General features: G+C 36.6%; 1 protein-coding gene across 11 annotated transcripts in view; it reads left to right on the plus strand.

Moving 5' to 3' along the window:
• The window catches only part of MYO9A (myosin IXA), a 254,505-nt gene that overhangs the window by 122,892 nt on the left and 119,250 nt on the right, over positions 1 to 12,363 (plus strand). For all 11 annotated transcript variants that reach the window (XM_006056922.4, XM_006056915.4, XM_006056918.4 and 8 more), the window contains 2 exons: positions 2,981 to 3,122; positions 11,750 to 11,945. In XM_006056922.4, the coding sequence (XP_006056984.2) occupies positions 2,981 to 3,122; positions 11,750 to 11,945 (338 nt within the window). The remainder of the gene's footprint in view (positions 1 to 2,980; positions 3,123 to 11,749; positions 11,946 to 12,363) is intronic.

Genomic DNA, 12,363 nt, shown 5'->3' on the forward strand with positions numbered 1-12,363 from the left:
AAAGGAAGTTTAAATGGAAACATTTAGTTTTTTCCATTGTTTATCCAAGAAAAAGGAAACAAATCACAAGCTTTTTAATGACTCAAAGGATTAGAAGGCAAATAGACCTTAGGTAGAAACAATGAGATGAACATCCTTCCTGAAAAGAAGCATGCTGCCGTAGAGAAGTGAGAGATGTGTTTGCGGAAGTTAGGTTGGTCTGGGCTTAGGAGCTTGGATTTCAATTTTCTAAAGTAGGGGAGGCACACCATTAAAAGCACACTGTAGGAAAATTTATTTTGGTAGTTGTGTTTGGTGACATGAAACATGGTAAAATTAGAATCACTAAGGCTACTATAAAGGCTGTTGCTGTATTCTCTGAAATTGTTCAAGAGTTGTAACCTGTTCTGGAATGGCTTTAGAGTTCTGGGAAGGAGAGAAAAGCCTAGAGGAAGGGATAGTGTTTGATGCAAAAGCAGGCCTCAGTTGACTAGGAAAATGGCAGTGTTGCTAACATGAAAAAGTAGATTAATTTATATCATCCCTATAGGATGTCAACTAACGTTAGGTATTTTTGCTAGTGTTATTTAATTCTTCTAGCACTATCATTCATTTTACTCATTTATGGACTAACAAAGCCAGTTCCTAAAGAAGGTTGTACCTAGCTTGCCCAAGGTCACAGACAGAATTCGTAATGTAGGCAATGACTATCTGACATCAAAGACCTTTCTCCTTCCTGGTTCCAAAATGTACTATGTAATTAACCATTTTTCTTGTAGTTTTGGAATCATTTTAAGGCATTAGATGTTGTATTCAACATCTTTATATTTCACATCACATTATTTTTTATTATTTCAAGTACTATTAAATGAAACTATTCTCTGAAATATACTTGACCTCTCCTTTTTTTTTTGGTCAGTGATTATTTTCTCTGTTTGAAACTCCTACCAAACTTTTAAAATATAGCTTGTAATTGCCTCTTATATCCTCTGAATCTTTACATTATTCCCAACCACTAATGATTTTTTTTTTTCTGTTCTAAAGTTTTATATGTCTGTACTACTATTATTGCTAGTATTATACTGTATTCCCTGGTGGCTCAGTGGTAAAGAATCCACCTGGCCAATGCAGGAGTTTGATTCCTGCGTCAGGAATATCCCTGGAGAAGGAAATTGCAACCCACTCCAGTATTCTGGTCTGGGAAATTCCATGGACAGAGGAACCTGGTGGGCTCTAGTCCATAGGGGTCGCAAAGAGTTGGATACAACTTATCCATTAAATAGCTACTACTATTATGTGGTTACTTCTTAATAAATATTATTTGAATGATTCCCAGATATGAAATGTTCATCAGTGGGTATAAATCTATTGATGTGCATTTGAAAGAATAATAGGTATAATATAAAAACATTCAGTAACTGATGTAGGTAAGAAAATTGCTACTTAATTTGTAATAAAAAAAGTTAACCTGGATTTAAAGGGCCCGTCCGACCTGAGAGATCATTCCCTTTTTGCAAGTTCTTGAACCCAAGCAACATGTGATTTGGTTTTTATTATCCTTTGAGTCTTATGGTGCAGCACACTGTGACCCAACATAAACATTTAAAAACCTGAGTTAATTTTCTTATTTCTGATACTTGCATAGTATGTGTTAGGCAAATCACAACTTTTGAGCTCTTATATACAAAATAGGAATACTAAATCTTTTTTCACTCATCTTTCAGATTGTTTTGTTGTTGTTCAATCATTAAGTCATGTCTGACTCTTTGCAACACCATAAAATGTAGCACACCAGGCCTCCCTGTCCCTCACTATCTCCTGGAGTTTGCCCAAGTTTATGTTCATTGAATCAGTGATGCCATCCAGCCATGTCATCCTCTTCACCCTCTTCTCCTCCTGCCCTCAGTCTTTCCCAGCATCAGGGTCTTTTCCAGTGAGTCGGCTCTTCACATCAGGTGGCCAGAGTATTGGAGCTTCAGCTTCAGCATCAGTCCTTCCAATGAGTATTCAGGGTTGATTTCCTTAGGACTGATTAGTTTGATCTTGTTGCTGTCCAAGGGACACAGTACCAGAGTTCAAAAGCATCAGTTCTTCGGTGCTCAGCCTTTATGTCCAACTCTCACATACATGCATACTACTGGAAAAATGATATCTTTGACTAGACAAACCTTTGTCAGCAAAGTAATATCTCTGCTTTTTAAAACATTGTCTAGGCTTGTCATAGCTTTCCTTCCAAGAAGCAAGCATCTTCTAATTTCATGGCTGCAGTCACCATCTGCAGTGATTTTTGAGCCCAAGAAGAGAAAATCTGTCACCGTTTCCACTTTTTCGCCTTCTATTTGCCATAAAATGATGGGACTGGATGCCCTGATCTTAGTTTTTTCAATATTGAGTTTTAAGAGGGGCTTTTTCACTCTCCTCTTTCACTTTCATCAAGAGGCTCTTCAGTTCTTCTTTTTCTGCCATTACGACAGTGTCATCTGCATATTTGAGGTTTCTCCCAGCAGTCTTGATTCCACCTTGTGATTCATCTAGCCTGGCATTTCCCATGATGTACTGTGCATAGAAGTTAAATAAACAGAGTGACAATATACAGCCTTGTTGTACTCCTTTCCCAATTTTGAACCAGTCCTTTGTTCCATGTCCGGTTCTAATTATTGCTTCTTGCCTCACAAACAAGAAACTCTCTTGTTTCTTTCAAGAGACAGGTAAGATGGTCTTGTATTCCCATCTCTTGTTTTCCACAGTTTGTTGTGATCCACACAGTCAAAGGCTTTAGTGTAGTCAATGAAGCAGAAGTTGATATTTTTCTGAAATTCCCATACTCTTCCTATGATCCAGCAAATGTTGGCAACTTGATGTCCATTTCCTCTGAGCTTGTTATGAGAATTTATTTAAGTGAAAACTCTCTAATTTGCTAGATGAAATTATAATTATTAAAAAAATACTTTATTAACTGCTACATCTTTCTTTAGTGTTTTTGTTTTTATTTTTAATTTAGTTTTCCACAGGCTACAAATCAAACACTGCTGGACAAGTTTAAGCACCAACATGAAGAGAATTCTTACATTGAATTTCCAGCTGTGATGGAGCCTGCTTTCATCATAAAGCATTATGCCGGGAAAGTAAAGTATGGGGTAAAGGTCAGTAAATTTCTCATTGAATAAGCCTTTAGGACAGAGGAGTGTTCTTAACTGTTATCACCATCCCTATTATACTGTTTTCTTTGTAGTTGGTCAGTAACAATGGGAGAAATTTTATAAGGATGGTACCAAAATTCATACTGTTCTTTGCAGTATTCTGCTGTCATTAGCTGATGGTTTTATTGGTTTTTTCCTGCAGCTAAAATTGATGTCAATGCATTCTAAATGTAATAGCCTCTTTATCTCGTTTATTTTTAATTCTTTAAATTTGACTTTTATGTTGGGGTTTAGTTGATTTATATAATGTTGTGTTTCAGCTGTATAGCAGGTGTGCAGGTGTACAACAAAGCACTTCAGCTATACGTATACATGTATCCATTCTTTCTCAGATTCCTTCCTCATATGGGTTATTACGGAAGTGTAATAGCCTTTTTAGATCTGCAAGAATAGATACCATTGGTATGTCTGAAACCCACTAGTTCATCTATGTTTTTCTCTTCTCTACATCCATGAGGCCTCATGTCCTCATGTATCTTTGGATATTTGTGAGCTTGAGCTCCTAATGAATATGTTGAGACTTAACTCCTGCAGAAAGGAATCTTCATAATTTTGCCCATCCCTTGTTTGTAATTGATGAACCCTTCAACCATTTGATATTTAAGCCTGATATTGATGGCAATTTCTAGGTGAGGTAGTGATGCTGTGGAATATTATGGAGCAATATGTTTTTTCTGGATCTTGAGGTGAGAGTCAGAATTAAGACCACTCATTCACTCATCACTGATTCATTTATTCAAGAAGTATTTATTAAAACATGAAGCACATGTCAAACTCTGTGCTGCTAATTTATCACTAGATCATTCTAAACACAAAGCACCGAGTCTGACATTTGTGTTTAGAATGATCTAGTGATTAATTAGCTGACATGATCTTGGTGTATAAATTAATGAATAGGTTCTATGAGAGAAAGTAGTGGATTAGTCGATTTTTAATTTGTAGGTAATGAACACCTCCTTCAAAACTCAAATTTTGAGAGATGGTCTGAAGTAAATGTGACCTTGGTGAGGGGTTGGGATGGTGAATCTTATAGGCCATGAGATAGGAAAGAATTTAATATGTTAAAATAATTGAAAACAGGTCAGCATTACTAGATTATAGTGATCAAGGAAAATAGCGGCATGAAATCAATGTAGAGAATGGACAGTAACTTAGTTCTTTGGGGCTTCTTGACCAAGTTAAAGGAGTTTGGTTTTTGCTGAAATTCTGATGAGGAGCCATGAAAAAATTTTAAGCAGAGAATATGTTATGTGTTTTTAAAAATTGATTTCTCAGAGGAGAAAGACTAGCAGAGGGAGAGATTGGGAGCTGGGAGATCAATGAAACATTACGGTAAACTGGACCCCTGAGGTGGCAGTAGAGATGGAGGAGATCTAAATGATTATGAGAGATTTTTGGAGATGCAATGAGTAAATCTTGTTGATGGATTATAGTTAACTGACTTCTGGGTATAGCTGATGGGTGAATTTTAGGTGCTATTTTCTGAGATGGAAAAGACAAGAAGGAACAGATTTTAGATACACATTTAGAATAACAGAGTAGAACGGTGCTTATTAGTGGGTGGGGGAGTTGAGGAGAGGCTGGCTAAGGATAAAAACCTGCAGTTAATTTCTGGAGTTCTGATGTACAGCATTATAATTATAGTAAACATTGTGTTTATAGTTAGCATTGTGATTATACCACTGTCTTCAAAGTTTCTAAGATAGACTAGATCTTAAATGTTCTTACTACAAAAAAAATGATGATTGTATGACATAATGGAGGTATTTGTTAACTTTAAAATGGTAATCATATTACAGTTTACAAATGTATCAAATCAGTATTAATATTTTATATACCTTAATGTTGTGTGTCAGTTACATCTCAATATATAAAAATAAAGTCTAAAACAAAAAAATCTTGACCTATAAAATCATATAGCAAGGTATATAAAATGCAGAAATCTCATGTGTCCAGATTTCTCTCATGCCCCTTCCAGGCTCATTCTCCCCCACTCAGAGGTAAACGTGACTATAATTTTTTATCCTTAGTGTTTTTTTTTAACTTACTAAATTTCAGATAAATAGAATCATACAATATATGCATTTATATCTGTGATTCACTCATTCTTATTATCAGATAGGTTGAAAGTAAAAGGATGGGAAAAAGACAACACTAGGCAGACCCTAACAAAAACAAAGTTCCTGTAATTACACTATTATTGGACAAGGTAGGCTTTAAGACACGTATCATTAGAGACAAAGAAGCACACTTCGTATAAAAGGGGCTTGTTTCAATGAAGACATAATCAAAAGTTATACGTACCTGATGACTTCGCTTCAGGCTAAAAGGGGAGCTAGACAAGTTTATCCTTAAAGTTGTAGATTTTCATACATATCTTTCAGTAACAACAAAATATGCAGACATGAAATCAATAAAAACAGAAAAATTGAGCAGCACTGCTAAATAACTGACCTAATTGGCACATCATAAAGATAACTAGATACTCTTTGGTGTTTATAAATTAAGTGAACTTCTATGTAATCCCTGAGTTAAAAAAGAAATCACAAGTGATAATATTTTAAACTGAACATTAATGAAGATATAATGTATCAAAATTTGTAAGATGCATTTAAAGCAGTGATTTATAACTTTAATAAAAGTATATGTTAGAAAGGAAGACTGGTTGGCAAAACAGTAAGGAAAATCAGCAAATTAAACTAGAAGAAGGAAATAATAAAGCAAAGACTAGAAATCAATACAATAAAAAGCAGACATATAGTAAAAGAAATGAGCAAAGCTAAAAGTTAGTTCCTTTAAAAAATATCTGAAAATAATACAGATGATCCTTGAACAGCATAGTTTTTAGTTGTGGGGGTCCACTTTTACACAGTTGGAGATGTGTCCAGTGGTGAAAGTGAAGTCCGATGCTATAAAGAACAACACTGCATATACTACTGGAATGTTAGGTCCATGAATGAAGGTAAATTGGATGTGGTCAAGCAGGAGATTCCATGTTTTAGGAATCAGTGAACTAAAATGGACTTGAACGGGTGAATTTAATTCAGATCACCATTATATCTACTCAAATGGGCATGAAACCGTACAAGAAATGGAGTAACCCTCATAGTCAACAGAAGAGTCCAAAATGCAGTACTTGGATGCAGTCTCAAAAACGACAGAATGATCTCTGTTCTAGGGCAAACCATTCAGCATCACAGTAATACAAGTCTGTGTCTCAATCACTAATGCCAAAAAAGTTGAAGCTGAATGGTTCAATTAAGACCTATAAGACCTGATAGAATGAACACCAAAAAAAAAAAAAAAAAAAAGATCTTTTCATCATAGGGGACTGGAATGCAAAAATAGGAAGTCAAGAGATATCTGGAGTAACAGGCAAGTTTGGCCTTGGAGTACAAAATGAAGCAGGAGAAAGCTAACAGTTTTGCCAAGAGAATGTACCATTCGTAGCAAACACCCTCTTCCAACAACGCAAGAGACGACTCTACACATGGACATCACCAGATGGTCAATACGAAAATGAGATTGGTTATCTTCTTTGCAGCCAAAGATAGAGAAGCTACATACGATCAGCAAAAAAAATACCAGGAGTTGACTGTGGCTCAGATCATGACCTCTTGATTGCAAACTTCAGACTTTAAATTGAAGAAAGTAGGGAAAACCACTAGATCATTCAGGTATGACCTAAATCAAATCCCTTAGAGTTATACAGTGGAAGTGACAAGTAGATTCAAGGGATTAGATCTGATAGACAGAGTGCCTGAAGAACTATGGACAAAGATTTGTGACATGGTATAGGAGGCCGTGATCAAGACCACCATCCCCAAGGGGGGAAAATATGCTAAAAGGCAAAATGATTGAGGATGCCTTACAAATAGTTGAGAAAAGAAGAGAAGCGAAAAGCAAATGAGAAAGGGAAAGATCTAGCCATCTCAATGCAGAGTTCCAAAGAATAGGAAGGAGAGATTTAAAAAAGCCTTAAGTGCACAATGCAAAGAAATTAGAAGAAAACAATAGAATGGGAAAGACTAGAGATCTCTTCAAGAAAATTAGAGATACCAAGGGTACATTTCATGCAAAGATGGGTACAATAAAGGACAGAAAATATATAAACCTATCAGCAGCAGAAGATATTAAAAAGAGGTGGCAAGAATACACCGAACTGTACAGGAAAGGTCTTAATGACCTGTACAACTACAATGGTGTGGTCAGTCACCTAGAGCCAGACATCCTGGATGTGAAGTCAAGTGGGCCTTAAAAAGCATCACTACGAACAAAGCTAGCAGAGGTGATGGAATTTCAGCTGAGCTATTTCAAATCCTAAAAGATGATGCCGTTAAAGTGCTGCACTTAAAATGCCAGCAAATTTGGAATACTCTGCAGTGGCCATAGGACTGGAAAAGGTCACTTTTCATTCCAATCCCAAAGAAGGGCAATGCCAGGGAATGCTCAAACTACCACACGGTTGTACATGCTAGCAAGGTAATGCTCAAAATCCTTCAAGCTAGTACTTCAATCAAGATAGTATTTAAATCAATAGTACTTGAATTGAGAACTTCCAGATGTTCAAGCTGGATTTAGAAAAGGCAGAGGAACCAGAGATCAAATTGCCAACATCTGTTGGATCATATAAAAAGCAAGAGAATTCCAGGAAAACATCTGCTTCATTGACTACACTAAAGCCTTTGACTATGTGGATCACAACAAACTGGAAAATTTGTACATCAAGGCTGTATATTGTCATCCTGCTTATTTAACTTCTGTGCAGTGTACATCATGGGAAATGCCGGGCTGGATGAATCATAAGCTGAAATCAAGACTGCTGGGAGAAATATCAACAACTTCACATATGCAGATGATACCCCCCTAATGGCCTGAAGAGAAGAGGAACTTAAGAGCCTCTTCATGAAGGTGAAAGAGGAGAGTGAAAAAGCTGACTTAATACTAAACATGCAAAAAACTACAATCATGGCTTCTGGTCCCATCACTTCATGGCAAATACCTGGGGAAAAAATGGAAACAGTGATAGACTATATCCTTGGATTCCAAAATCACTGCAGATGGTGACTGCAGCCATGACATTAAAAAACTCTTGTTCCTTGGAACAAAAACTATGACAAACCTAGACAGTCACTTAGCCAGCAAAGGTTCGCCTAATCAAAGCTATGGTTTTTCCAGTAGTCTTGTATGGATGTGAAAGTTGGACCATAAAGAAGGCTGAGCACCAAAGAATTGATGCTTTTGAACTGTGGTGCTGGAGAGTACTCTTGAGAGTCCCTTGGACAGCAAGGATATCAAACCAGTCAATCCCAAAGAAAATTAACCCTGAATATTCATTGCAAGGACTGATGCTGAATTGAAGCTCCAATACTTTGACCACCTTACACAAAGAGCTGACTCATTGGAAAAGACCCTGATGCTGGGAAAGACTGAGGGCTGGGGGAGAAGAGGGTGACAGAGGATGAGATTGTTGCATGGCATCATCGACTCAATGGACATGAGTTTGAGCAAACTCCAGGAGAGAGTGAGGGACAGGGAAGCCTGGTATGCTGCAGTCCATGGGATGCAAAGAGTCAGAAACTATTGAACAACTGAATAACAGTTTATGCTAGACATCTTTCAGTAAATAGATGCTGCAGTACTGTGTGATCCATGATCAACTGAATCCGCAAATGCAGCACTGTAGATGCTATGAAGATCTGACTGTAAAGTTATATGGGGATTTTCAGCTGTGGTTTTGGGCAGCATTCCTAACCCCATGTTGTTCAAGGGAAAACTGTGTAAGTAAAAGATAACAGAAAATAACTAATGAAAGGAGAAAGCTTCACAGATTGCTGGTAGCAGAAACAAATAAGGGGATTTAACTACACACTCTTAGATATGAACATATTTTGCCAATAAATTTGACAGTGTAAAGTAGAAAATTCCATGAAAAAATATCGCCAAAACTGACACCAGAAAATATAGGAAAACTTAAAAATCCTATGTTTGTTAAGTAATTTGAATCAGTAATTTAAAATTTTCTGCAAAGGGAATTCTAGGTCCACATGGTTTCACTGGTGACTGCTTTAAAGCATATACGCAATACTAGTCTTACACATTTTCTTTCAAGTTTGAGATACCTTTAAAATGTGTAAATGCATCTTCAGACTTAACAAGAAATATCTGAGCTGGAAATACAGATTTGGGTTTCATCATTTAGATAGAGTTTAAGCCACAATTATGGTTGAGATAAACTGATGTAAGATGATCAGAAAATATGAGTACACAGGATGAAACTCTTAAGAATTTTCAATACAGAACCAACAGTGGGGACTGAGAAGAAGGGATAGCACAAGATATAAGTAGTAAGTCACAAGCTCTGTTGTTATAGAAAGCAACAGAAGACAGTTTCAATGATGATGTGATTAGTTTATGATGTGATTTAGTATATTAGTACTTAGGAATGTAGGAATATGAAGACAGAGCGACAGGACCATTACATTGGGAAATGTTGATGACTATCAACATGGAAAAGAGATATAGAATTTTAGATTTTATAGTGTAGTTGTTAATAGGACAGAATAATCTTTGTAGTAGGGCAGACTGATGTTTTAGTTCCTGTAGCAGTGCTTATTATGTTTGACTTCTGACAAACTTCTTTATCTCTCTGATTACTTAGCAGTGAAGTTTGGTTTATAATTGAATCTACTTTATTGAGTAATTGTTAGAATTAAATTAGTTATGTATAGTGCTTAACTTAGTGCCTGACATTTGTCTGTCTGCCCTCAGTATTTGCTGCTGCTGGCATTTTGATTTGAAAATTCTTCCTCAGTTTTGCTAACTTTTATCATATATGCTTTTGCTCAAAGGGTACTTAGGGGCACACTGAGCACCAAGACTTCTGACTTGTTTCCCCCTTCCTCCTGTTTTCAGGAGAACCAAGAATTATTAGGAAAGGAAAGTCCCAAAGGTAGCAGGATGAGTCCAAGCTGCCTTGTGGACATGAGGGTTGATGACATTATACTAGGCATGACCCTCCAGGACTTCTGAGTTAGAGCTATTCTGTGAAGCTGCACTGACATGAAGTGATTTACTCACCAGTCCTTCCATCTGGGTGTGGCTATAGTCAAATGCCTAGATTCTATGTATCAGTCTGGGACCTTCTTCCAGGAGTGTAAGTTTCTTGCCCTCCTTATCTTTTTGTGAGGTATTTAAACTCATTTTCTTCTGTTCTGTCATCTCTCAACTTCCATTGGCAAGTGGTTTTAACTGGCTATTTACATTCCTTTGGTAATCTTATCCAACTTTAAAAATGTATATACTGATGATATCCAAATGTGTTTTCTGAAATCTGTTAGACTCTAGGCAGATATGTCCATCTGCCTACTTGATGTCTGTATGCAGACAGTATAGTGGTTATGAGTGGCTATGTTTGAACCTCTGTTCTTCTCATTACTGTGTGATAGGGGCCAAGATAGTTAACCTTTCTATGACTGAATTTCCTCATCTATAAAATAATAATAATATCATCCATCTCAAGGACTTATTAAGGTGCATCTATCTCAAGGACTTGTTAAGGTGATGAAATGAACCTCAATGAGACAGCATGTGTAAAATGCTTAGAAGTGTGCCATTTACTTAGTAATTTCTCAATAAATGTTGCTTGTTATTGTCATTATTTTCACCATCTCTAACTTCACTTGGACAAAACTTATCTCCTGATCATCCTTTTCTATCCTCATATCTTCTCTTTTCTCAAGTCTTCTCCATATTAGTATATATAGTACCTCCACCTACCTCGTTGCTCAAACCCAAAATATAGGTGTTCACCTAATTCTCTTGTTCACTCACAATGCTCTAATCCACCAGCAAGTCCTTCTCCCTTACCTCTAAAAAATGTCCCAAATAAGTAACCATTTTCCCTTTCCTATAGTACCATCCTTATAGTGCAAGTCACTGTCAGCTCTTATTTGGAATACCTTTCTCCATTCTTTGTACAATTAACTCCCTCAGTAGCAATCAGTGATGTTTATAAAACATCAGTTAGTTCATGTCATTATCCTTCCAGTGGCTTTCCTTGACACTTGAATAAAGTCCAAACTCCTAACTCAGTCTTGCATAGCTTACATAGCCTATTTATCTCCCTTGCACCTCTCTCACCCTTGCCGAGAATGCTCTAGGCTTCAGTCTTACTAACATTCTCCTAACTTCTACAACTTGGCACCACCTATAGGTAGTAGGTGTTCCCTTTGAGTGAAATGTTGTTCCTGGTCTTCTCATTTCTGGCTTCTTTTTACTCAACTCTTTTGTTGTTTATGTGATAGTCCCTTAGAGAATCTCTCCCAGACCAATGTTTAACAAGCTGCAATAAGTTGGTGGAATGTTCATTCTAATTTAAATGAATTATAGAATTAAATAGTTTTAGGCTTAGATGGGACTTTATAGAGGATATCTATCTGGTCCATCTATCTGGCTAACACAGAAATCACTTCTATACCCTTATTCAGCCACTGTTCAAATATGTCACCCATTTTCTTCTTGGCTTAATACGTTTTTTCAAAAATAACACTGGTATTTTTTTCATGTAGGATTTCCGGGAAAAAAATACAGATCATATGCGCCCTGACATTGTAGCTCTTCTGAGAAGTAGCAAGAATGCATTTATCTCTGGGATGATTGGAATTGATCCTGTAGCTATTTTCCGATGGTCAGTTCTCCGAGCGTTTTTTAGAGCCATGGTTGCTTTCAGGGAAGCTGGGAAAAGACACATTCAGAGAAAAACTGGTAAGCAATAGACATCAGTATTCTGCCATGCTTCTGTTTGTTTGTTTGTTTGTTTTTAAAATCATGCCCTAACATTGTGTTTCAGATTTAATGAGTGCTGGTGAACTTTATGTGTGTGTGTGTATATATATTATTAATAAATACTGATAGGAATAATGAGTGTAAAGCACCTGTTATTTCTTAGGCATACTGACATTGGTAAGATTCTTAAGCAAAAAGTGAAATTATTATGTAATTGTATAGAACTTAATATTGATACCATTCTCTGTTTTCTTCTAATGTCATAGTTTTTACTAGCAATGAAACATAATATGGAAGCATAAATCAGGAGACAGAAAAATTAGGCTGGAGGTGGTATAGTATGGTGGATAACCCAGCTACACTTGTCGTCTCTGTTGTCATCAGTTGGATCAGTTGT

Source organism: Bubalus bubalis, chromosome 11 (assembly GCF_019923935.1).
Source record: "Bubalus bubalis isolate 160015118507 breed Murrah chromosome 11, NDDB_SH_1, whole genome shotgun sequence".
Classification (NCBI taxonomy): domain Eukaryota; kingdom Metazoa; phylum Chordata; class Mammalia; order Artiodactyla; family Bovidae; genus Bubalus; species Bubalus bubalis.